This window comes from Caloenas nicobarica, chromosome 8 (genome assembly GCF_036013445.1).
Source record: "Caloenas nicobarica isolate bCalNic1 chromosome 8, bCalNic1.hap1, whole genome shotgun sequence".
NCBI classification, from domain to species: Eukaryota; Metazoa; Chordata; class Aves; order Columbiformes; family Columbidae; genus Caloenas; species Caloenas nicobarica.
In genome coordinates, this window is record NC_088252.1 from 8,725,114 (window position 1) to 8,750,979 (window position 25,866).

At 37.6% G+C, this 25,866-nt stretch overlaps 1 protein-coding gene across 1 annotated transcript in view; it reads left to right on the forward strand.

The window, feature by feature from the left end:
- Window positions 1–25,866, forward strand: part of CLSTN2 (calsyntenin 2) — a 221,769-nt gene that overhangs the window by 187,677 nt on the left and 8,226 nt on the right. Inside the window, exons 8-11 of the mRNA XM_065639801.1 lie at window positions 9,757–9,919; window positions 19,645–19,811; window positions 23,433–23,581; window positions 25,030–25,253. Of these exons, the coding sequence (XP_065495873.1) occupies window positions 9,757–9,919; window positions 19,645–19,811; window positions 23,433–23,581; window positions 25,030–25,253 (703 nt within the window). The remainder of the gene's footprint in view (window positions 1–9,756; window positions 9,920–19,644; window positions 19,812–23,432; window positions 23,582–25,029; window positions 25,254–25,866) is intronic.

Consider the following 25,866-nt stretch of genomic DNA (forward strand, 5'->3'; position numbering starts at 1 on the left):
CATTTACCCCAGTTGCCACAGGGTGACTGCAGTGCCTTTGTTCACCTTCTTCTTTGAGATGAAAGACATTTGCTGTGTCAGTCAGCCTCAAAATAAAATACACTACAGAGCTCTGCAAGATTCAGGGTTTTTTTAATCTCAGGAAAATCAAAGATCAAAACATGTCTTACATCTGTAAGTCTGGTACTAAATACAGACTTACCTCTTTTAGGTGCTTGCTCTTCCTTCTGCGTTTACTCAAATGTACATCGAGGGGAAAGGGCTGAGGAGAGAGAAAGGATTGCTTTTATTTGTCACTGCAACATAAAGAGGCATTTCTGATAACATGCAACAAGGTGTTTCCTATGGGAACATAAGTAGCTATAAAGTATACTTGGCAAGCATGCTATATGCATGTATTTCCAGGAATTATTTTTGGACCAATTAATATTATTGGGGTATTTCTTGAGAGAAAAAAATTGTTAGAAGATGGTACTTCCTCATCAAATTTTCTGAATGATTTAATGGCCATCCACACTTTACCATTTTTCATGTTAAATAAACCACAGTGCATCATAAATAACAGAACTCTAATAACATATTCTGTTTATATTTTCTTAAGAATACCAAACAAATCTTAGGGTTGTTTCCTAAACAGTCTGTGATTTATTTTTTTAAGTGAAAGTAAATATCTAAATTGTATAAACATGAAGCAGAAGAAAAAATACAGACTAGACAGTGAGTAAACAGTTGAAAATGTCAGTTTGGAAGGACTGTGATTAGATATGTACTTATTTGCATACAGCATTTACTTGAGCAAGGTACATGAGAAAATCTCTTAGCTTTATACTCAGTACGTTGTATTGAGTCGTTTATATTGAGATACTATTTTTGTGAGCTATACAAATTGTGATTTTAAAACAATCAGCAATAAATTACATTATCTTTTCTATCAACGACGTTATAAGGGCAAAGAAGTGCCTCCCAATCCTTCACCTCCAGTTCCTCTGCTTCAAAATATGCTGTCATGGAAGATGTCTCTGCTTTGCTTTGCTTCCTAAATAAGGTGTCGATATATTGATATCTGAAGAGAACTGTAAGGCCGTTGTTGTCAGGGTTTCACAGTCTGTCTGTGGGCATATAACTGGTACCTCATTTAGGAGATTGGACTTGCTCCCCTGTCAGTAGAGCCTTCAGAATGAGATTCCTGTGGCTCTCGACCACCTTAATAGAATCCCAAGAGGTTTCTGTTCCTTTTGTGCATGCAACCAGAGGTAGGGAATACAAGCTGTGTTTCTAGTTTCCTCACTGAAAGTCCTGTGAGGAAGCTTAGGAGTTGCATAAGGAGCAGGGAAGCCTCTCTTTTACTTCCTTCTCTGGTTAATGTTCTTCTGATACTTAGTTGAGGTGCCAGAAAGAAGGCATTAATTTGCACAATGTTCCATCTCCTTTATTCTAGGACTGATCATACACATTCCTTTACAGTTGCAGAATTACATGGCAATAAAATACACTGATCAGAAGATAGACCGATGTAAGGTCTTTGAAAGGTAGTTTTAAAAGAAATAAATTTAACACAGAGATATAGAAGAGTGTTTATTTAATATTTCAAATTCTTTTCCCCTATATGAAGCTGAAGTAACATCAGCATATTTACTAGAGACATCAAAGTTCTGATACAGATAGTGGCTATGGAAAAGCTTTCTCACAAAGGAGTACAAATTACTCCACGTAACAACCACTACTGCTAACAAATGGAAAAGTGGTGATGCTCTAGTCTCACAAGTGTAAAAGAGCTGGTCCAGAGCAAAGCAATCTGGTTGGTGTTGGTGTCTGGTTTGGTTGGGTTGGGGTTTTTTGTTTGTTTGGGGTTTTGGTTTGGTTTGGTTTGGTTTTTCCTTTACTGCCTGGTATCAGCTGTCAGAATTCAGCAACTTGCTCAGAGAGACTTTGTGATCAAATTCGAGCAGGGCTATGCAGGCTAAGGTTCAGACTGTGGAAGTGTGCGACAGTACTTTTCTGTAAAAAACACTCAACTTGTAGATTGTGATGACACTTTTCAATGTATCGCCTGTTAATTTAACTGGTGGGAGTATATTGAGTACTTATTTTCTCATACACAGTATATTTTTCTTCCAGCCTGCCTCAATTACTACATATGTACTGTATTTATTGCCACTTCAGTGGCAGAGCATATTGATTTTACAAACAGAAAAAAAAAAGTGTCTTGTGAGGGAACTGCTAAAAGATAAATGTCAAAAGAGAAACTCAAAGATATTTTTTAAATATCCAGTACATAATATGAATATTTTAGAGCTTAAATATTTGAAGTTTTCTGAAGAGGTTGTGGAGATATTGGGGACATATTCGCACAGCTCCACTTAGTGGTCAAGAATGTACTGACCCTTTGCCATAAATGTTTTAATCCTTTTCAGTTTCAGCAATGCTTAAATTAAGTAAAGCCAACAATGTTGCAAATATCTGTCCTAATGCACAGAGCCTATTATTGAGGTAGAATAAATACTGCTACAAGACATAATAATTTATATTGCTGGATTAATTTGATTAGTCTGTGTTAGCAGTTTGCTTTTGTTTATTTTCAATAGCTCTTTCCCAAAATGAATACGTTGGCAGATTATACTGTAGCACAAAGCCAACTTGAAGTGCATATCTGTTGATTCACACAAAAAAGCAAATTTTTACTATGAAGCCTGCATATTTACAGCAGAAATATATTTTTGTTCATTATATTAGAAAACAAAAATGCACTAGATAACCCAACTATCTAATGAAGTAAGCGCATTCTGAATACTGAATTACCTACTGAATTACATACTCTAGGACATTTTTAGCAGTATATCCTTTGTTCTTGGTGGCGATGAGATAAATAAAAACAAACAAACAAAACGAACACAAAATCATAAGGTGCTTCTAGACGATGAGAAAAAGATAAAAAGTTGACTGTGTAACTTATTTCCCTATATCACTTAATCAGCTTTTGCAGGTAGCTCAGCTACTGAAATTTAATGCAATGATTTATTGGAAAAAAATCAAAAGAGAGCAGTAGACTTATAGCAAAAGGAATTACCTAAGGTATATTATTTTATTTTTTTAAACGAACATGCTTAATTGTAGAAGTCTGTGGATGAGAACTGACAGTAGGAAAACAAGTAAAATACTAAACGAGTTTCTCAAGTAACAGATAAAAGCTCATTCAACAACATCTTTAAAGTTCTCATTCCTCAGAACAGCATTTCACAAACCCCAGAGTGGGACAGGAGAAGCCTTTTCTGTGCTCACCTTTGGATTCCCTTCCTGCAGAATTCACCAACCTTGTGCGTAATGACTACGCTGCCTGAAACTCTTAAGAAATATTATTTTTATTTTGCATATGTAAATGTACATTTTTCTTTTAAAAATTGCAGATACATGTAATATTTTCATTTTTACTTGAAATCCACTGCCAAGTCTTTCCAAATAATTACCTTTTCAGGCTTGCTTTCTTACAGAGGCAGAATTCCTTGGGTCCCTATCAAAGGTGTAGTGAAACTGGTTTTGAGAACCTGTAAGTCTGTTGCCTTTTAGCTCTCTGTCTGTATGCATTATAGTGCTTTTTCTTAGTGCTATAAAAATATGTCCAAAATATATAACAAAATATTTTGATATGCCAAATATATAAAAAATCAAAAATCAAAATATACTGGAACCATGTAATGATTTAGTATCACCAACAGAAAAGAACAATGCCAAAATCTGTAAATTTTTACAACGCTCTTTCAGAAAGGATTATTTTGGAGATGCAAAACAAAAGTATTGTATTTTTAAACCCAAAAATAATATCCCTATCCCCCTCCAAATACCATCAGAGTTCTGTACTCCGAACAAGGGTAAAGGAGCCTCCGCACTTTGAGGCAGATTTGCAAAGCACGTGGCTGCTTTTGGAACGGGCAGAGGTTGGATGTGGGTGCTGTGACTGAGTGGATAATGCCAATGCCTTTAAGCATAAGATCAAAGGAAGATTCCCTGCATTTGTTGTCGTCTTTGGTGAAGAGAGATAAAAATGCAGAGCCTGAATTGCCTCTGCTTGTTTACAAAGCTTTCACAATGACAACCTCCCTCAGTTCTATGGAGACATGCTTGTAAATAAGGAAACTATTCCATTGTTAGCGTTTTTGTATAAGCACTGTACATATTCTGTGCGGGAGCATGCAAGGGATTTGAGGTAAATATTTTGTTTGCTGGAAGACCTGCAGATTTATAAATACAGTAAATGTACATCCGAAGAGAAAGATTTGCTGTTAATAAATGCATAATTATTAACTATTAATTAATAAGCGTGGTAATAATTCAACCTCTTAATGAAGATATGGTGCACTGCAACTCTTTATTAGTGGAAACAGTGCCTTCATCTTCTTTAGACTTTGCTTTTTTCTAGACGTGTACAACCATTGCAGAGGACATTTTTGTACGGAAACATATTAAGCATGACTAATTTTCTATTATGCTTCTTTATGAAAATATGCAATTTATAATCTCAAGTGTGTTCCTGACCTCCTTGCAAGCAGAGGTAAGCATTAGTATTCTAGCTACTTGGGTATTCCTGATGTGAATGTGGTTCTTCCTTCATTAATGATCCCATTTTGCTATAAATGAATATAATAGCCTTCTCCACTATAGTCTTGATTATAGAGTGGCCTAAATGTTTTACTTATTGAAACATTGCCAAACAGCAGCAAGTAGATTTATTGAGAGGACACAGAATTAAACCGTGATGAATAATAGACTGCTACTGAAATGTTCCATGGTCCGAGAAAGTTTCAGTTGTGTAAAGGCCAGTACCTCTTGGAGTGACATTTCAGCAGATGCGCATCAGTTCAGACAGGATGATTTATATTCTGTAAGGTTAGGTTGAACAAACAGCAGTGCACATTCTTTTTCAATTTGAGTCACCTCTGTTGATAAGAATTCAATTGTAGAAGTGATTTAATTCATTCAAAGTTAATGTTTAATGGAAATCATACTTAGATTTTTTTCCATAAAAAGCAAAAGAGTGGAGGTGTTTTGAAAACCTTTGTGATTTCTGTGTATATCTTTATTCACTTTCCAAAAGTTAGGTTCTGCGTTTGCAGATTTTAAATGCCTCTAGTCCATGACAGAAATGAAAGTACTGCTCAGCTTGGCCTCACTAGCCCAGCTACTTGGAATGACTACTACACTCTTCTTAGCTAAGCACCGTATTTTCAAGTTTTTAGCATATAACTTGCTGTCAGTACTCAGTCTCTTCCTCAGCCCAAATACGCAGAGCGTCTCTCTGGGGACAGCTATGGCCCCTTTAGCGTTCCCTTTGCATTTGACCTTTGGGCATGAGCACCACAACACCACCTCCAACATTCCGACCTACTTTAGGGTGGGTTTTTTTTTTGCAGAAGATAGTATATCATTTTTCTCATGTGCAATTATTTAAATTTGTATCAGTTAATAAGACTGGAATTATGCTTAATTTACATGAGAGTAAGAGAGGTACTGGAAAAACGGTACCTGAAACATAGATGGGACGGCTGTGTGTCAGAGGGATATAAGAATGAGGGGATTACCTAGAGGATAAATTCCTCTGTTGCTGCTTGCAAATACTTGGAAAATTATTTCAAAAAATAAAACTTAGCTTAATTTGGAGTGTTGACCACTTACTGATACTAGCCAAATCACAAGAAAAGCATTTTCAGATGAAATTGTTAAAGTTTGTACCGTCACCTTTTTTTGATTTATTATTTTCTCTTTTATGTCTGAAGTATGTTTACAATGAAATATTGTGACTGATGAAAACCAATAATTTGTTTTGGTTTTTGGGTTTTTTTCCACTGAGAATTTAGGATTTTGAGTGGTTTATTTCTAAAAGGGAATTTTTAAAAATCTATTTTGCAAAGCAGTTCTGTTCTTGTGAGCCTCCCAGCTCACATTAGTAGTCAGCAATGAACAGAAGTATTGTGAAGCTGGCACTAGGTAGGCAGAGTGGAACAAAGGAAGCACCAATGTCTGTGCGGTAGGGGAGAGCAAGTTTTCAAAGAGGCCTTGCTTAGCCAGGATTTGTTCTGCCTCCGCCTGTGTATAGCTTTTCCAAAAGCATGAAGCTGATTTGGAAGAGCACTTAAGGAGCTGTCAGGAAACTAGTCAGAGGGCTGCGAATACACCTGGCTCCTCAGTGCTGAGCTGAGGCACTGGGACACTTCTCAAAGTACAAGTTCTTTTCGTGTATCTGGCCAAAGAAGTGAATGATCCATTTTGCATGAGTATGCCTCAGCTGACCTAAGCGAGGCTAAAAGAAAGCTGTAAGCTGTAAAGTGTGTTTTCTCATGTGTGCATGCCTAGCCCTTAGGTACAAAGCTGTAAAAAGAAACATTTTGCAGACCAATTGTCCTGGTTTTGTTAAAAAACAAGTTTCTCTTTTAGTGAATTTCCCTGTCAGCTAAAGCCTTCTAAATAACTGCAGTTTTCCTGAGAGCTAGATACATGTTTTGGTAGACATGGCAATGGAATGTGAGGTCATTGATAAGGATGGATGCACATCTCACGAGAGCCGTGAACTGAAACAGGTGACCAAAAAACTGACCAACTAAATATTCCATCCCATTCACATCATACTTCATATAAAAGTGGGGGATCACGAGGATCTCGTCCCTTTTCCTTATGGCCGACATTGGGAGAGGACCTTGCGAGTCGTCCCTGTGAACTGAGTCCTAGTGACAGACTGAATCCAGCTCCGGTTGGCTGCAGAGTCCAGGCCAGGGCTTCGGGTGCCAGCCCCACATCTGCCGGAGCAGTTGCCGGGACTTTCAGGATTGGTTTTGTATATTTTGTATTATTTTCTCTATTTTTATTGGTAGCATTAGTAAAACATTTTTAATTTTTCCAACTCTCTTCTCTCTGTCCTTCTTTCCCTCCCAATCGCGTGTCCTTAGTGGGAAGAGGGGAGAGGGAGGGGTGAACAGGGGAGAGGAGGTTAACAATACATCTGCCACAGTTTATTGTCACCCCGTGATCAAACCACGACACCAATAATGTCTGTTTCTAAGCACCATGTGCTTCTTGGACCAAAATACTTTGGTTTCAATCCGTTCCTAAGCATTCCAATATAAACCAGAAAAACGTCTGACATTCTTCATCAGAAGATGCTTAGAGCTTGGGAAGATGACTTGGGAAACTTACTTCATAGGATTTATATTGAGTCTGTTTTCATCTATTTCGTAAAAACATATTCCAATGAAATGGCCTGTAGTCATGACTAAGACTTCAAGCTGGTGACTTCACTGTGATTTGATTAATACATTTTAGAGGCAGAGTGATGTGATAGAGTGATTAGACCAATTTAGCCATCCAGCACTCTTTGAAAGCCAAGCTTATTCATCTGTAATTTTATGTCATTAGGATAGCTTTATAAATTAGGTGTTTTTAAATAAAGTTCCTATTTGAGATGATTAAAATTCCTTTATTTGCCAAACTAGTATATTTTATAATTTTATTTTCATGGCTTCACTTCAACCATATGACATTCTGTTGCCACTGTGGAATGCATGTAGGGAAAAAATTGGCTTGCTATTTAAGAAGGTAAAGAAGATGTCTGAAATGATGGCATAGCAAACTACAATCCACAATTCATTACTTCATTATCTTGTTACCTGTGAAATGACAAGGCTTGAAATAGTACCTGCTGCTGAGTGACTGGTATATATTCCAAAGTTTTAAAATAATTTTATTGCTTGCTTGTAGAATATTTTTTCTTACACTGGAACCAGGTGTACAGATACTTAAAGATCTTTTGCTGGAATATACATGTGTCTGTGTACCTAAGCTGTATTGAAATCATATGACAGTTAAGCACCTGACTTACTTGGGTGCTTTTGAAATCTAAGGAAACACCAAGCTGAGATTTTTAAGTGCCTAAATTTCCTTTAAAATAAAACTTGATGTCTTTATGTATCAGAAAAAATAGAAGTTCATAAGTACTTTGTCTAGTGTGGACATCTGCAATTGGACATCTGCATTTTTTGGAAGCCCTGGAGCCCAGTTGCTGGAGTCTCGAATTGTGGAATTTATGTAATCTCAGGTTTCCAGAAAGCATTTTCTTTGAAAAATATAACCTCGCTATTGGTCAGTCAATAGAGAAATCAGACAAGCTACACGTTATCATGGTCTTTGTGTGTATGACATCCCAAAATGTTTTGGGTTTGCTGTATTAAAGTGCTCATGCTTTGGTTAAATACAAGAATTGCTCACTCATTTAATAGCACGTGGGGCATCTCAAGTGAGGCAGGTTAGGGTTGCAAAACAGAAATACACTGGGATAGTTCTCTGAAAAGTGTCAAGTACTAAGGCCTGTAGTTTTTGTCATGCAAGGTCTCCCAAACATAGGCACATCATTCATTTTGTTTTATATAAAATGTCTGACACATGCAGCTGTGATGCATCAAATTCTAATGACCGGGTCAGGAAACTCAGCGAGCTGTTTTTCCTTGAAAGGGAGGACTGCAAAATACTATTCGTGATGGCTGTTTGTTCAATGAAGTTTTCAGTCCTCCAATTTATTTACTTTCAATTTTGGTTTCACTTCATTTAACCTTCGGAAAACATTTGTGCTGTCTACTGCTTACAAAAGGAAAGCTCTAGCAGCCCCTTGCTGCATTTATCTCTTGCTGTGGAGCTATGATGTCTGCAGTAATAAAGGTATCCGTTTGAAATAGAAGTGATTAAGTCCTTGTTGAAATGTCTTCTGGAACAAAACATTAGCTTTTGCTTTCAAAGGGCAGATATTGCAGCAGATAGCACTTAACCTGGCCAAGGACAAAGTGTTATGTTTGAACATCACTTTTCTGCTTGCCTCTATGAAACAGCAAGGAGATCTGCATTCAAGCACTTCTATTTCTTAATACATCAAAACAAGTATCTCTGCAGAATTGAAAGTAGCATGATTGTAACAATTGCCTTATTTTTAAAAGCAGCCTACCCATCCACCAATTTGCTGTGATTTATTCTTTTGAACTTTTAAATCTGAAGGATACAATGAAAGAAAAAAAGAGTGGGACAGGCATATATATACTTACACACTGGGCTTCTGTCCTCAGAGGCACTGATTCAGCTGGCTGTGCCTTTCTGGACTAAAACTGAATTTGACCATCTTGCAGTAATCCCTGCTTCTCCAGCTCAGAAATTCATGAGATTTGACACTCATATTGTGATCTTGAAAGTACAATATAACTGTGGCTGTTGCTTTTCAAAGTTGGTGTATATGTAATAAGTTAATAATGACAATTGAATCAACTCATTGATAATAACTCATCAATCTAGTGACTAAGTGCTATGTATTTTCTTAATTTGGAACAGGGATCCCCAGTAACTATGCTGATATATCCCAAGTCTGCATCGGTTTTGCATTCTCAAAAGTCAATACAGACATTAAGGAACTAATACTATGTATTAACAACTGTGAAAATATAGAGCAAATACCAAGTTGTCTGATTTTTCTATTTTATCCATGTCTTGTTTTCAAAGAGTGTGTTTTAAGATGGCTCTATTTATCAAATATATTCTGCATGTGTACCATTAATATTCATCAACATTGTTTTACACTTTAATTAATTGTAGAGATGTATAAATTGCAATAATGTTATTTTCTTCTATGACTGGAATTTGGAAACAATACCATTTAAAAATACATGGCATATAAAAGTAGCCACCTGCCAATAAGTGCTAATTAATATTTTTCTCTTGCATTCTGTCTTTCAGATTTGTGATAAAGAATGGCATTACTACGTTGTCAATGTTGAGTTTCCTGTTGTTACTCTATACATGGATGGAACAACATATGAACCTTACCTTGTGACCAATGACTGGCCCATCCACCCCTCCCACATAGCCATGCAGCTGACAGTTGGGGCTTGTTGGCAAGGTAATACGAGAGCTAATAGTAGACAGTAAAAGTATCCATTCAGACCAAAAATAATCTTATTTGTCTCATTGATTGTATAGTAAATAAATTACTAAAAGTTTGATGATATAAAATCAGAAGTAAATCCAGAGTTAACAATGAATCAAGTCCAAGGATAAAATGGATGGGACATTAACAGGCTTTGCATCTCCATCATCTAAAGAAGTGTGGAATACAGTTTGTGTATTCAGTGTGAATGATTATCTTTATTTTTCATTTTCACTTCTTTTAATTGTTTCCGTTGTTCTACAATGCGAACTATCTAAATATTACTCTGAAGAGCTCCAGCTATCATCTTTCAGTCTCTGCCTCAAATTTCTTCCAAAACTCATGGCCTGATCCTGCGCTCCTCAAATTAGATGTATATCGCCAGTAATTCCACTAATTTAATCAGTTCACCCTGTTATAGACCAGATATGAGAGTAAGATAAAAACAAAAGTCACAACCCCAGAGCCATACTTGTATGGGTCTTTCCTTAAATATTAGGTTTTTTCTGGTTCGTACCCTTTCTAATCCTGCTCTTCTCATTCTTTTGTCTGGTACTTATGCCACTGTTTCTTTTTCTGGTTCCTGCCTTACAACTGAAGCAGTCCTCTTTTTTAGCTCATCTGCTCCTGCAAAGTTGTCTCCAGTAACCTTCCATGTTGATTTTCTATTTACTGTGTCTTGTTTTCACTTAAGACAAAATATGAAGTAAAGCAAACTATAATTGAGAAGTGCTTTCACACAGATTGTGTTTCTTCCCCTCTCTTTGATGTTGGCTCACTTTCTCTGCTATTACCTTGTTTGCCAGTTTGATCTCTGCTCATTTATAATGTGTTATCTGCAAAATTTGGACATCTTATGCATGGCAGAGCTGTTCAGTGTAAATAATATTTGAAGCAAATCCAGCTGTTGGATTGCAAACACCAAAGATCCAATCTTTACTTTGATGACAACATGCAGAATAATGCCATACTAATCCTAAAAACAAGATTTGATAAATTTTGAATATTGATCACCGAGATAAGTATGATAGCTAATGAGCATGACACTAATCCTGTATATTTGTACAAGTATACACTGATTCTTGTCTGACTGGTATTTGCATGTGTGGGCTTCCATCTCTGCAGGATGAACTTTAGGTGTATTGGAATTTTTCATTGATGTTAAATACATAACAGAATACATTTCATTTTATTCTAAGGCGTTGGTGCTCTAAGGGCAAGTTGTTCCTTATTTAGCTAAAAATACATCGTGAAATACCTATCAGACTCTTCAGAAACCAGAACTGTAGTTTAGCCAGTAGCTTCCTGGGACAAATAGTTGACAGATACCAATTTGATTTACATGAATTTTCTTTTCATTTTATTTTTTTGTGTTTGTTTTCTTGTGTAGTTTTGGTGCAGTATTTTTAAATCAAAGTTCCAGAGCTAACAAATGCAGATGTAATTCCTGAATGGAGTAAATTCAGTTCTTTCCAGACAAGAGCAAATTACACAGGGTCTGTGAATAATCATGAAGTATAGCCTTCTGAAAAATCAACATTTCTCGGTAGCTGTGCTAAAGAAATTTTATTTTAATCTCTTACTTCATGTTTATTTCTAGGTTCTTCTGCATAGGTCTCCATAAATATTTTTGTGCATTATTTGTATTACTTCTGCCCCTTAACTTCATTTGTACCTGGTGGTTTTATCACTCTCTTTTTTCCTAAAACTTTCAGTATTGGTGGGAATCCACTCCATTCAGCCCCTTCCTGAATCTCAGGTTAATCATCACGCAGGTGCCAAGTTTTGAGAACCATGCAGCAGTTCCATAGAACATGCACTGTGTGAGCAAAAGCTTTGCCAGTTTTGCCACACTGCTGCATCTGTGGGTTTCATCTACCTCCAAGGCAGCCCAATACAACAAGAATTATCTCATTTCATTTGCATTTTTCTCTCTTCATCTCAAATTGTTAAGAGAAAGGCTCGTAATAAATTTAGACCACAGACTATTATTTAGTATTGAAGCTGTTAAACAAATAGAAAGTTGCAATTGTTTTCTGACATTTTAGCTTTTCTTGAATAATTTGATAGCTTAGTGAATAACCATTCAGGATAAGATTCTTCTTCCTTTTTGATGAAACAACTGGTTTAAACTACCAAAATGTTACCTATTGCTGTTGTCAATATTTACTGCAAGATTATGTTGTTGCTGTTTTGTGTGAAAATTAGAGCTCACCAAAATCAGAAACAAATTTGCCATCTCATTAAAATGTTAAGATTTAGCTAAGATAGCATGCTAAAGATTCTGCTGAACTGTCATGTGTCAGGCAGAAAGAAGACTTTTTAATACTATATGAAACAAGATTTCAAGATATCACTTTTGGCAAAGTGTATCTTTTTATAAGATTGTTTTGATAACCTCAAACTATTTTAAATGAATGGCGTGAAAGGTCATTTTGTTAATAAGATTCAGAACTCTATTTCAGTCTGTCAAATTCTAATCATTCAACATACAAAACCAATCTATTCTGTTCAAAATGTTCATTTTCAAAATCCATATATTTAAAGAAAATATGAATCTATAAACAAATAATTTTACTATAAATAATTTCAGTGAAACTATTGACTGGGTCTACTTACGACAATACATTTTGGCCAGTAAGAATAGTCTAAACCTTTACGTTTTCAAAGCTTTAGAAAACTATTTTATAACCATCTGTGATTTTTAGTAAAGATACGCAGTGATTTTGGTGTCATAAGCCATTCAGGGGAGTCCTTGTTAAGAGGATACAAGGAGTTTCTAGCTCTGGTTTGCTCAGCCTATTTCCTCCCATTTTCATCAAAGCACTGGCAGAATAGGAACACAAGCTCTAACCTCTTCCTTCAGAAATGACAAGACTTTTTTTTCTGTCTTTACTAAACCATTTTATAGTTCTGAGTACACAGTATCCATTTATCAAAGTCAAATTATTTGAAAAACAATCTCAACTCAGACAACTAAATGAACCAGGAGAAATAACTTTCCTTTTTCTTACCGTACCAATTCTGATTTGCTCACAGCAAAAAGTAAGTCATCATGACTGCAGGGCAGCTGAAGAACTGGTGGGGAGCAGGAAGATTGTATTTAGAGAGCAAAGCAAAAAAATCAAGAACAAAAATAATTGTGATTTACTCTGTTAGCACTGATAGGGAAATCTGCTACTCCAGACAATTTTCATTTTTGATCTGGAAACTGGGAATTTTTCTGCTATTTCTCTAGGAATCCAAGAATCCTCCAGGTTATGGGAAAAGTGACTCTTTCAGCCCTGGTCTTGTCATCACTTATACTGGTACTTGTCCAGAGGTTACACAGCAAGTACCATGCTTGCACCTCCTTCTCGTCTTCCTCAGAGCTGTGTCATGCAGGAGTCTTGAGCACAGAAAAATAATCATTTGCTTTGAGATCAAGATTTCCTATTATAAATATTTCAATTCCAGAGTAACTATTTTATGACTTTCATAGCCTTGTTTATAGCATCTATTATGAAAAGTTAGGTTAGTTTTTATTTCTACCTTCCCCTGTTCAAGTGAAACATAAGAGCAGTTGAAGTTTGGTGCTGTTCTCCTGAATCTAACATGAAAACAAAGCAAATGTGCAGTCTCTCAGGCTTACATGATAAATATAAACTTTACCTTATGGTGTGCTCTCTATCCCACTTGCATCAAACCATTTGCCTTTTTTTTTTTTTTCACTTTGTTGTTGTTGTTGTGTTTTGACATGAGCATTCCAGCTGTAATGGGCAAGTCTCTCCTACATTCTTACCCTTGGCTTGGCAGTGTAAAAAGCATGCCTGACTTGTTTGTTCCTGATTTTATGCAGTATTTCTTCAAATAATGTGAGTTGAATGCTAGGATTCTCCTAAAAGGAAGAAATTTAGCCTTTTCCTGAAGAGCAGAGTCTTTTCTAGGAGGCAAGAAGGTATTGGAGGCAGACATTAGGGTCCCAGGGTGTGGATGGCAGCCTGGAGACAAGCGGAGAGTGAAGATGGCTGAAAGAGCAGAGAGCCAGACTTTAGAGGGAAGAGAAGGAGAAGAGAAGGAGAAGAAGAGAAGAGAAGAAGAGAAAGAAGAGGAGAAGAAGAGAAAGAAGAGAAGAACCTTCCTGGGGCCTGTCAGACACTGGGTAAAGTTTACTGAATCCAGGAAACCACTCAGTTACCTAAAACCAAGCCTAGAGGATAGTTTTCAGCTTTAATGACACATTGGGCATGAGGAAAGTTGTATAAAAATATCTTTTTTGCATTTGTCCTGCCATAATCAGTATGAATTTTTGTCTACTTAACATTAGGAATTCTGGATTTTGCTCTAGTATAGTCTTCCTTTTTTACTTTAAAAGCCTTGGTTCTTTCTTCAGGGAGCTCACTAAACAGAAAATCTAGGCAGAGCTACCTCATTGATTTAGGGTCCTACCACAACGGTTATCACAGAGTTGTTTTCTCTTTTGTGTTGTTTATGTTTAATACTGCTATACTTTAGAGAGAGGTAGTTTATTTGGGGTTTGGAGTTAAAGCATTATCTTCAGGCTAAACTGTTTGTGTTTATTCAGTTACATGTGACCCAAGAGCAATAGCAGCTGGAGACATAAAGTTCTTAACCTGTTGCAGCCTATCTCTAGCAGAGTGCCAGTCTTCGTGATGGAAAATCCTAACTGACTTCTTAGCTGTGATTTCAGTGGCACTGGGCCTGGAAAAAGGTAATAACGCTGCCTATAGAGCTAAGGAAACTGGTCTCTTAATGAAGTAACTGAAGGCAGAAATGAACAGTTTGGAGTCCTAGTACAGCTGTTCCTGAAATTAGACCTTTATGTACCCTGGTAAAGTTTGACAGCTTTCTCTGCACATACTTAGAATTAAGGATATAACTTAATTTTAACTTCTTTAAAGGGCCTTTTTTGTTCACACCAGTGGTCTCGCAGATGATTGTCAAGGGTGTGATTTTGATGTAGGTGGTGTTATTTAGGTCCAAAGTGTTGTTCTGTCTCTATGGTGAAAAAGATTTTGAGGCAAAATTACTCTTTCTCAAGGACAAAATTGACTTCCTTGTATGCGTGCTTCCCAGAACAAAAGAGACACCAACGAGAATGTGTGGGAAGTGTGACCCTGGCACTGTCTCTGAACCCCCACCCCCCTGAATGGATATTGGAAGTAGACATGGTCCATCGGGATAGTAGTGACCTCCCCAAGGCGCACCTTCGGCTCTCAGTTCTTCTCTCTTCTTCTCTAGCAAGAAAAATACTTTAGCTTTGCCCTTCTAGATCAAGATCCTTGAGAGCTTTCCAAACAATAAAGAGGTAACATAGTTCTGTAGCAAGCAAGTAGAATTACTCTTATTCTGTGAGGATAAAGTGCAGCATCAAGAGGGCAGGTGATTTTTCCTCAGGTCACTTTAAAAAATCTGCATCAGAGCAAGAATAGAATCAGACTTCCTGATAAACCACAAAATTGTTCTTATTCTCCCTTTTAGCTTTTGCAATCCTGTTTCATTCTCCTAAGCAGTACAAACAAATTAAGGTGGGCTCATCCTGGACCTGCACTTTCTGGGAGTTTACCCTAGTAAGGTCTCCTCTGAGTTCATTATTTTTGATTCAGTTTGTCTGAGGACATAGCAAATGAACTCTTTCACAGAGTGAGAAATTTCTTCCCTTAAACCTAGGTTTATGGGTTCCTACTGTGATCCCTGTATGGGATGTATTTTATAGCAAAGGCATCCAGAAGAAGGAAGCAAATTACATGATTTAGTCTAATCATCTGTTGTACCACAGCCTGCAAACAGACTTCCTCCAGGTTTCTCTGAAAATATACGGTCTCGAGTTCATACTCTTCCCCTCCTAAAATGGCTTGTTACTTTACGTATCCTTCTCAAAGTCCTGGCATGAAAGTAGTGACACAAGTTAATGACTTGTCACAAGGTTGTGTTGTAGCTTACCATGACCGTAAGTTGCTATTTCTAATAACGCCACCCACTCTAGAGTGTGCTGGAGCTTCACAGCGTAATTAAGCTGACCACATTGCGCAGGGGAAAGTCTTTAGGAGAAGCCTGTCAACTGGGAAACTTTGGTATCATGAGTATAGCAGAAGGCTACTGTAATTCCTGTTTTCTAAGCCATTTATGTTTTCAGTTCTATTTTTCTTTTATATTCTCCTGTCATTGTCCTCTTCGCTTAGCCTAGGCTGGAGATCAATTTTTTTATGGAGTCCTTCTGTGGAGTAACCTTATTGACTTCATATGTAATATTCTGCTGACATACCAGTCACAAAGTTGCAGTCAGAGAACTGATTTACTATTCAAGGCAAGAAAAGTGCTAAGAGTTAAAAGCTGGAGAAGAGGGATCAGATGGCTGAGAGCCAAATACACTGTGGACAATGTAGCAGCAGCCAGTATCACTCAGCAGAATCACAGAATCACAGAGTGGTTGGGGTTGGAAGGGACCTCTGGAGATCGTCTAGTCCAACCCACCTGCTAAAGCAGGGTCACCCAGAGCAGATCGCACAGGAATGTGCCCAGGCGGGTTTGAATGCCTTCAGAGGAGACTCCACAACCTCTTTGAGCAATGCGGATGCTTCTGTCAGTACAGCAGTGTTTTCTCGATAATTGCCCTTCTTCTCATCAAAAACAAGATGGAGCAGATTTCAATGAACTTCACAGATCTTTGCTGGAGTTTTAGCTGTAGCAGAAATACAGGCATATGTGGACGGTTAGTTTAGGAAGGTGTTTTCTTGAGAGCTGAATTTGCATTCCAATCTGTCACTAATTCAGCATAGATAATGTCCCTTATTTAATTGAATTTCTGCACTGGGAACTATGCACCAGCATAGGAATGTTATTTGGAGAGTAGGAGTATAGTTTTTTGTGCAGCATTACCATCACTTGGACTGTGATCTCCTCTAACGTATGTGAGATTGTAACGTTTTGTCGTGATTGTCGTCATTTCCCACGGTTCCCCTGGGAATAACACAAATGGATTGACTTATTTGGGAGAGAGTATAGAGTGTTTTTCTTGAGAAAAAAAATATCCTACACAGTGTAAGTTATACCATACTTTTGATCTATGGATCAAAGAGAGAGATGACCAGAGATAGATTACCGTATGCATGCTTCAGAACAGGTAGCCCTTAGTGTTCTCTGCACTTGTTTTATTCCAGATAATACTTTAAAGCCTAAAGCTGTCTGTCTGAGGTCATCAGGGTATGATATCTACCAACAGCAGGGACAAACTTAAATAGTGCCATGTTTGATGAGTAATTTTCTGAGTAATTTTTGTCTGAATAATATAAAAAACCCACTAAAACTTTTTTATGCTGAGAAGCTCCGGGAGTATAAAAACTCGAGTCTCTAATTGGGACTACTCCTGCAATCTGTGTTAGGTTTCATCCTGTTTAACAGCCAGTCTGCTTGTCAGGGTATTAAACCCAGCTCCCTAAACTGCCATAATAAAGAGATGGGATAAATTTTGGGGCTTGGACCTGAGGACTTCAGAGCTAGAATGTCTTGCAGCTGCCTCCAGATTCACTTTAATCTTTATGTTGGGACCCTGAATAATCGATCATTCCTTAATTATCTGGGTCAGTATAAGCAGAGTCTATAATCTCTTAAAAGAATTGCATCGCAGTTGGAAATCCTCTTGATTCATCATTTCCACTGAAAACTTCATTGTGCTTAGACTGTCCTGATAATTACTTGCTCATTATTAGCATAGGGCAAAAGGCCTAAGGGAAGATCTGTGAGGCCAATAAAGTCACTTCTTTTGACAAAAAGGCATGATTTTTCTTTGGAGATTGGTAAGTGAATGCAAACAGCACTTTATCTCTCTGAAGTGAAAACAATACAAATGTAAAATTCAATAGTAATCAAATTCTGTCACTCTTTATATCAACCCAATGAGAAATTAAAAACAACAACAAAAAACCCAAGTTCCAGGAAGAAGAGATCAGAACCAGCATAGAAGAAGAAGAAGAATCTCAGTCCAGAAAATAGTTATTATTTCAGCAAGTGAAAAAATGTGATGCATACTCCTTTGACAATGACTATGCAGTGAACAGCATTACAGTGAATAATTACGTATGTCAACAGTTCCTCTGGATGCCTCCCACAGTCTGTTGACACCATCTTGCCATTATGAGGATTGAATTGATGCCAAAAAGGCCAACATCCATCCTCCTGTATCTGCCAGACTTTGGGAGGGGATGTGTGTGCTGGGTCAGACGGAAAAAGCAATACACAATTTTATCATCAAGCTCTGAATAACATGGTGGCCTCTGTTGCCTCACAATTGTAATTGCGACTGCAACATTTACATTAAAGGAAGGAAAAAAAAAACCCAGTAGCTCTGAAAATTTGTCACGCAAGGGTCTGTAATGAGAATAAGTGATGCTGTTTCAGTCTTTTTTGTGTTGCAGACATCAGCCTAACTCCCTGACTGAGAGCAGGGAAGGTTCTGTTCTCCTTTGTTGGTTGCATCATTCAGCTAAGTCTTAACTACTTAACTATTCCCCAAGAATTAGCATCCACAACATATTAATCTGTTGTCATCAACAGAGCTGAGCAAACCACAGTGTGTAACAGTTTTTCCTGTTCTCTGAAGTCTTGATGCTGCAACATCATTGTGGAGGTGAGCTGTATCTTAGCTGTATCTCACTCGTAAGAAAGAGCAAAAAGCAAAAAAGTCCCATGAAAGTTGCTGACGCAATCTAGGTTCACTGGATGACCTGACCTCTGGATAGAAACTGGCAGGTGCTGTGCTACAGAATGCTTTCTTTTTCACCGCACCGTGAGATCTAGAAGTAGAAAAAATTTTAGGACACTTGGATTACCTGAAGATCATTATCACTGGAGCTCCACTTCGTTCTCTGCATTGCTGCTCCAGAGATTTGTGTAATCTGTTTAGACCTTCTTCATTATCTCAAAAATACTGTTGCTTAGGCTCAGTTTGGTGTCAGAACTCAAAGTGTCTTAAAGCAGTAAGAGCTGTTGGGTGTAGCTTCTGCCTTTCCCTCAGTTGTTTCTTAGCATGTGGCAGTTCTAGTGCTGAGTCAAGTTCAGACAGGGGAACTGCACATTCCTCCTGCCCAGTGAGGTCAGTGGCTCTGAGCTGCCTGTCAGCTGCATGTGGAGCTGCACAGGCACGAAATGTGTCTTGCTCAGGGTCAGAGGATCTCTGTTTGAAAAGGTCAGTATTTAGAAGAATTTGGATAATATTCTGTAAAAGTGTTACTATCAGCATTAGCTACAATTACGCACCGTGCTTTAACATACTACAGAATAACCATTTTCCTGTTGGGTTAAATGTATTTATACTCATCTAATATTGGCAGCTAAGAATTTTAGAGTGACTAGGACTTGGAGATTGGGCATCCTGGGCTAAATTGTCACCCCCTGAGAATGATGTGCTTCCTTGGACACAGATTTGGGAAGCCATGTTTCATCTCAGAGTATGTTATCACAGCTTTGTAAACACCTGAATATAACACTGGAGAAACACTGACAATCTTACAGACAGGCTGCTACTAGGTACCACCCAACAACTCACAAAGCCATTCCACTTATCACGATCAAGGTGATCTCAAAAATACTTGGCTAAAACAGATATCAATTCTTTAAATGTGTTAAAACATGAAGTGAATTATTAGATTTGTGATTTGTGTATTGGTATCAATAATCATAGTGTATTCTCTTTCTTGCAGGAGGTGAAGTCACCAAGCCCAGATTTGCTCAGTATTTCCATGGCAGTCTGGCCAGTCTTACTATCCGACCAGGCAAAATTGAGAGTCAGAAAGTGATTTCCTGTTTGCAGGCCTGCAAGGAAGGTCTGGATATTAATTCTCTTGAGAGTCTTGGCCAAGGAATAAAGGTGAGGAACGAACTGACATCATCTTTGATAAAAATTTAGAGCTGATTTATGAAGTGGAGAGCCCAAGGTAGAGTACACACAGTACAAATGTACTCCCAGAAGCAATGTAATTTCCCATAAAGTCATGCAAAGAAAAAGCAGAACAGTAGAAGAGCTGTGACACCGCGAAGAAAAATGTTTCCATTACTGCAAAGCTAGATGCTCAGAAAGTAAGGCGCTGCTGATATTTCAGAGTCCATAAGAATTGCCAGGTCATGCTCTCGTGCTTATTTTGGTAATTTTACAGAAATAGACATGATTCCAAAGAATTATTGAATTTTGATCTCAAGTAGCTTTAAAGCAATGGAAAACAGAAGTGGAATATCTTTCATCTAGAGACAACTCTGAAAGAAGTCTCAATGCAATAGCATTGAAACATTCAAAGTGTGTTCCAAGAGGACAATGTTATGGGACATGAAGAGAGGACAATTAAAAAAAACCTTAAAGTAGAGAAATTATGATTTGACATTTGCATAGAAATCATTTTCCATCTTCAGTATGCATATGACTATCTTTACTGATATTGCAGCACTTTTTCGAAGTCTGGAGAATAACAGACAGAGGGAAATCCTGTTTCAGTTGACATAGTGGCCAGATTGCTTTGCATTCATTAAGACAAATTCTGTTGTTTTGGATACATGTGTAGGATCTTGACCATAAATTCTATAATGCGTATATGAGATGCATTGTCACTTTACCTTTACTGATACCGTTATTAGGTGGCAGGTGTTCTCCTGCATGATGTGCAAACACACTGTTAAGCTATTTCCTAGAACACAAATCACAATACCATCTTTCAAAGGACTTGGCTTCAAAATCAGACTAGGAAGGTGCTTTGGCTGCAGACTGTGCATCCTGCGAAACTGCACAGGTGTGTTTTCAGTGGGGAAGAGGTTGATCTAGAGCAGGAGTGTCAAGCTCATTTTCACCGGGGGCCACATCAGCCTTGTGGTTGCCTTCAAAGGGCCAAATGTAATCTTAGGACTGTATAAATGTAAGAGTAGTTACATTTATGAGATGAAGAATGAATTTGGCACTCCTGGTCTCTAGAGCATGCACTGGAAAGCCATGTACTACATTTTATTAGCTAAATATTTTCATTGTACAAGATAGGAGACTGACCTGAAATACACTCTAATGTCTGCCTGGGTAATAAGTTACAGTGATGTAGTATAAACTTTGTTTGTGAAAACAAGGGTTAAAATGAAAACTGAAAGTGCAAAGGTAAGGAGGGATTTTGCTAGCTCTAGCTTTTACGTATGAGCAGAACACCTCAAAGAATTTTTTTCTTCATCCTACCAAGGATATCATTAAGAATTTCACATTGTTGCTTCTCCCAGCGTAATTACACACCTAGGAGTAAAAACTATTTTTAAAAGACAATGCATGCAAAAACAAGCAGAATTTTCTGGAATGCAAGTGTGTATGCCTACCAGTAAGTTCTTGGTTGGGATTTTACGTGAATTAAAGTGGTGTACACTTGGTCCATGGTGCTTAAAAGCATATTGTAACTTTCTGAAACTTGACAGCATTTGAGTAGTCATGTTTCATGGGCTTGGAAAAATCTCTGTTATAGCACCGACTGCTGCTCCAGCATGGGTGATCGGCTTCCTTACTGTATTAGCAGTGCAGTGGGGAAAATAAAGATGAGGGATTGTTTTCTGCCTTTTCTTTCTTTCACCAAACTTCAAAACATTTTCATTTTCAGATGAGGCATAGTGTATTCTTATAGTGTTTTCTTAAAGTTACTGTTTTCATTTTTACCTCCTTAGCAAGCTCCACTGTCAGTGTAACAGCAGGAGGCAAAAATGAAGGGAGCAGTCAGAGATAAATTGTGGTAGGTTTTCTTATTGGGGCTGACAAAAAGCAGCTCAGATGAAAGTGGAACAGTTGGCACCTGACCTCAAACAGTAGATTAATAAAGAGAAATGGTTTCTGGTGTCAAAAATAGACATACCTGATCTCAGACAAGCATGTGTGACAGTTGCACAGATGCACAGGTTCTGTGTGGCCATTTACCTGGCGCTTAGCAGATTCCATGTTGGCAAGCTGATGTTGGAAGGTGCTTCTGCTGGGCACTTTGGACTCATGAAGCTTCATGCTTTAGCCACCTAAGGAAGAGCAATGCAGCTGTAATACAATTTCTGACACAGTAGTGTTTGACTTTTTTTTTGTCTGCAACCTAATTTTCAGATATCTGTAACAGCCCTCAGAAACACTGTCTAAACTGTTGCTATTTTTAGCGTTTTTTAATGAGAAAGACAAAAATGGCTCAGACTGAGGCTTTTTCCAGTCCCCTTGGCAGCATTCCAGCTGTTTTGGCAGCTGAGCTATTAACTTAACTAGCTAGCTAGAGTCTCCTTTTGCTAATTTTATTCTCTATTACTGCTAGCTTACAAAAAGGAAAAAGAAGCGTATGCAGGCTGTGACTCATGTTAGTCGTCCTCCTCTTTGTTAAAAAAATCCCCTGCCAGTGTGTTACGACCTTCCTGCACAAGCTTTAAAGACAGTCCTCTGTTTTCTGTTCAACAGAGAACCTTGTGCTTCATTCTCTTCTTCACAGTCTATTTGCTCTTTTGCTTTTTAGCCTTTCTCATTGCAAGGAAGTGTAGACAACCATTGTCTGTAAATAATAGAACATGTTCTTCTAATCAATGTCCAGCTTTGGGAAGGGACTGCACATGAGTGAAGGGTGCTTTTCTTTGTGTTTTGTGCTGACAACAGGAGAGTACAAAATCAAGGGGGTAAATCTGGTTTTCTCTGCAATGCAGATGGTTTGCTGAACCAAATAAGAGACAAAAAAATGGAATAAGGATCAATTATGATAAAGATAAAATCAATCTTTTGCTATGTGAATATAGTAGCAACATGTCTTTGTCAGCAAGACTGTTTTGTGTTCAGTGCAATGGACTAGAGAAGGATCAGGGCTATAAGAATAGCCATTGACTTTGCAAGGTTTGCTGGCTCAAATGAGCAGCTGGCTTTGTGCAAGTAGCAGCCCCATCTTAAATCATGACACCCTTATTGAGCATAAGACAGAGAAAGGAGAATCCCTTTATTGTGTCTGACGTTAATGAAGACGTAGGAAGCAAATGTTATAATTGTTTTGTTCGTCCACATTGAAGTATGTCTCAGAAAGATAACCCAGGGTAACAGAAACCAGGAAAGATGTTTCTGTGTGCTGCTCTGGTTTAAGCCCATATTTTAACTTTATTTTTATATGGGGGATGTGTTTAACCTAAAAAAAAATACATAGTAATAATTATGATCACATTAAGTTAAGGTTTTGAACTCTACAGCTGCAGAAATCATATCAGCAAAATTGATAAGGCTGGGCAAAGTCCAGCAAATCAGGATTAGTTTACTATAAAATTAACTATAATGGTAGTAATTCAGATATGAAATATATGACTGATATGAGTATGTTTTAGGGAACAGTATGTGGATTCAGCCAACAACAGCTACTAAGAATTTTTCTTAAATAATTAGATTTTAAACTTGTCTGTGCAACATTCCTTAAAAATGTCCTATATGTACTCTGTACTTGCTACCTTAAATACTAATTATATGCATTTCCCCTAGTATCACTTCAACCCTTCCCAGTCAGTCCTTGTCATGGAAGGAGATGACATTGAGAATATAAATCAAGCTCTCCGAAAGGTCTCATACATCAACTCTAGACAGTTTCCTACTGCAGGCGTACGACGACTCAAAGTCTCATCTAAAGTCCAGTAAGTTATGCTACAGCTGAACCGATTAGATTAGGAATATTTTTAATGAATTACTTTTTTTATTTGGGTATGTAAAAAGAATAATTTTGGCTAAATTACATCACTAAATCATACTTTTATGTTATTGAGCCTAAAGGATGAATTTCATTTACTTTTATGTTGATTTATGTTGTGGTTTTCTTTTGATAATGTCCTTTTTAGAAAGTTTTCTTGTTAATGTAATTTACTTCCATTCTGTTTATAGTTTGGAGCATACAGTCTGGACTGAACAGTACTTGCACTTATTGCATTTTTATTTTACTGTGCATTTTTAAAAGTTATAGTTTCTTCTGAACTACAGTTTCTTCTAGCTAGAGCCATGACTTTTTAAAGCAGACCTGTTACATCTAAAAGACAACATATCTGCAAGAACAGTATTTGTAGCTGTCCTTGAAATAGTCTATGTCGGTCTGTGTCCTTATTTGGGTTTCATCACTGAAGCGCTGCTGTTGGGTGTTACACAGAAACCTGTGTCCTTCCACTTTTCTGCAACAATAGTGACAGAACCAGCACAATAATGTTTACAGTTCTACATAATCAAAGAGCCGTCTGCCACTGCTGGGCTCCCCGGGTTGTGTCTCTGTTACAAGTTGTAGAGCAGTGAAAGCAGATCTTTAGAGGGAAAATAAAATCGGTTCTACAAACGGTTCTTACTAAGGTCTAGGTTTAGCCTGGTGCTGTGTGCTGACCACACCAAGTGTTAGGAGAGCATCTTCTGCTGTAGCTTCACTGGAAGCAACCCAGTTTGCACACTCCAAGGCTGGGCCAAGCCTTGTGCCAAGATGAAGTAAGGTAAGAGTTTGTCAGGAGATTCACTTCCAAAGCACGGTGCTGATTCAGATGAAAATGCTAATAATAGACCCCTTTTGTCCCCGGTAAACACTGGGAGGTGCCAGAATGAACTCATGATGTGTCCGATTTAAATGGATAATTAGGCCCTTTTATTCACACATGACAAGAAAACCATATTATATTAATTACATATCACTTCGAGAATTTAATATTAGCTTTACTAAAGTTAGTTGTCATCTTTATTAATTTTAAAAAATTTTTTAACCATTCACTGCTTCATTAAATGTCAGTTAAACATCAAAATACTACTCTCACAGTGACCTTACTAGAGACTGAGCTTGTCATGAATCCGTTTGCTAAGCTGTCCCTACATAATTTCAGTAGTTGTGAATGTGGGAGGGGATGAGAGGAACAGAGCTGTTCCTGTCACTGCTGGCCTGTGCACGAGCTGGTGCACATGCATGTCCTTACGTGTGGCAATATCGAAGTCTGGAATAGACCAGTCTGAGACAATACAAAAGGTCAAGAGCCATCGGGCAGATTTTGGGCAGTGCAAGTGCCACACACCTCTGATATGCAATGTCTTACATGCAGTTAATGAATAATATATTTTTCAGATGTTTTGGTGAAGATGTCTGCATTACTATCCCAGATATAGACGCGCATGTAATGGTGTTTCAGGCCAATGAGCCCAAGATTACGATAAGTGGGATGGACCACTTCGCTAGACCAGCTGCACAATTTGAAAGTGAAAGAGGTGTTATTTTGTTACCTGACATCAGGATTGTCAGCACAGTCACTAAAATGGAGCATCCAGTGGACTTAAAAGAACATGACAGAGGTTTGTGGATTTCTTTTAAATATTATTACTTACTCTCACTCTGTAAAATGACTCCTCACATTTTTTTAAAGGATAGTGCAAACAAGTAACACAAAAGAACTCACTTCACCCTGATTGATTTAGACAGTGTTAGGCAACAGTAATGCTGTACTGAAGACATTCAATTAAACACATTGAAAAAAATGTGTCAAATAGTGATAGATCATTATGTGCTTCAAAAAAAGCAGCTTTTCTGTTTAGTGTCTTGCCTACTTAAGATTAATTCCTTTCCACTCATCTTTACCTATTCTGTTGAATAACATATTTTCATTAGAATCTCTCTATTTGTAACAGAATTTTGTTAATTCTATGGTTAAAGTGGAAAGCAGTAATTGACTAGTAGGAGTTTTGATCTGTTCTTCCTTCTCCAGCTCTGATACTGACTTGTGGTTGATACTTGAGAAAGTAATGTTGTGCCTCAGTTTCCCACCTATGTAATGTAAATATAATAATTTGCGAAGGTTTTTTTTCAATGTTGATGGTTTATTCTAGTGCTGAGCAATGTGTCCATAATTATTCGACACTGCGTGAAAGTTCAAAAATATAAATAAGGATTAAAATAATTGTTTATAAA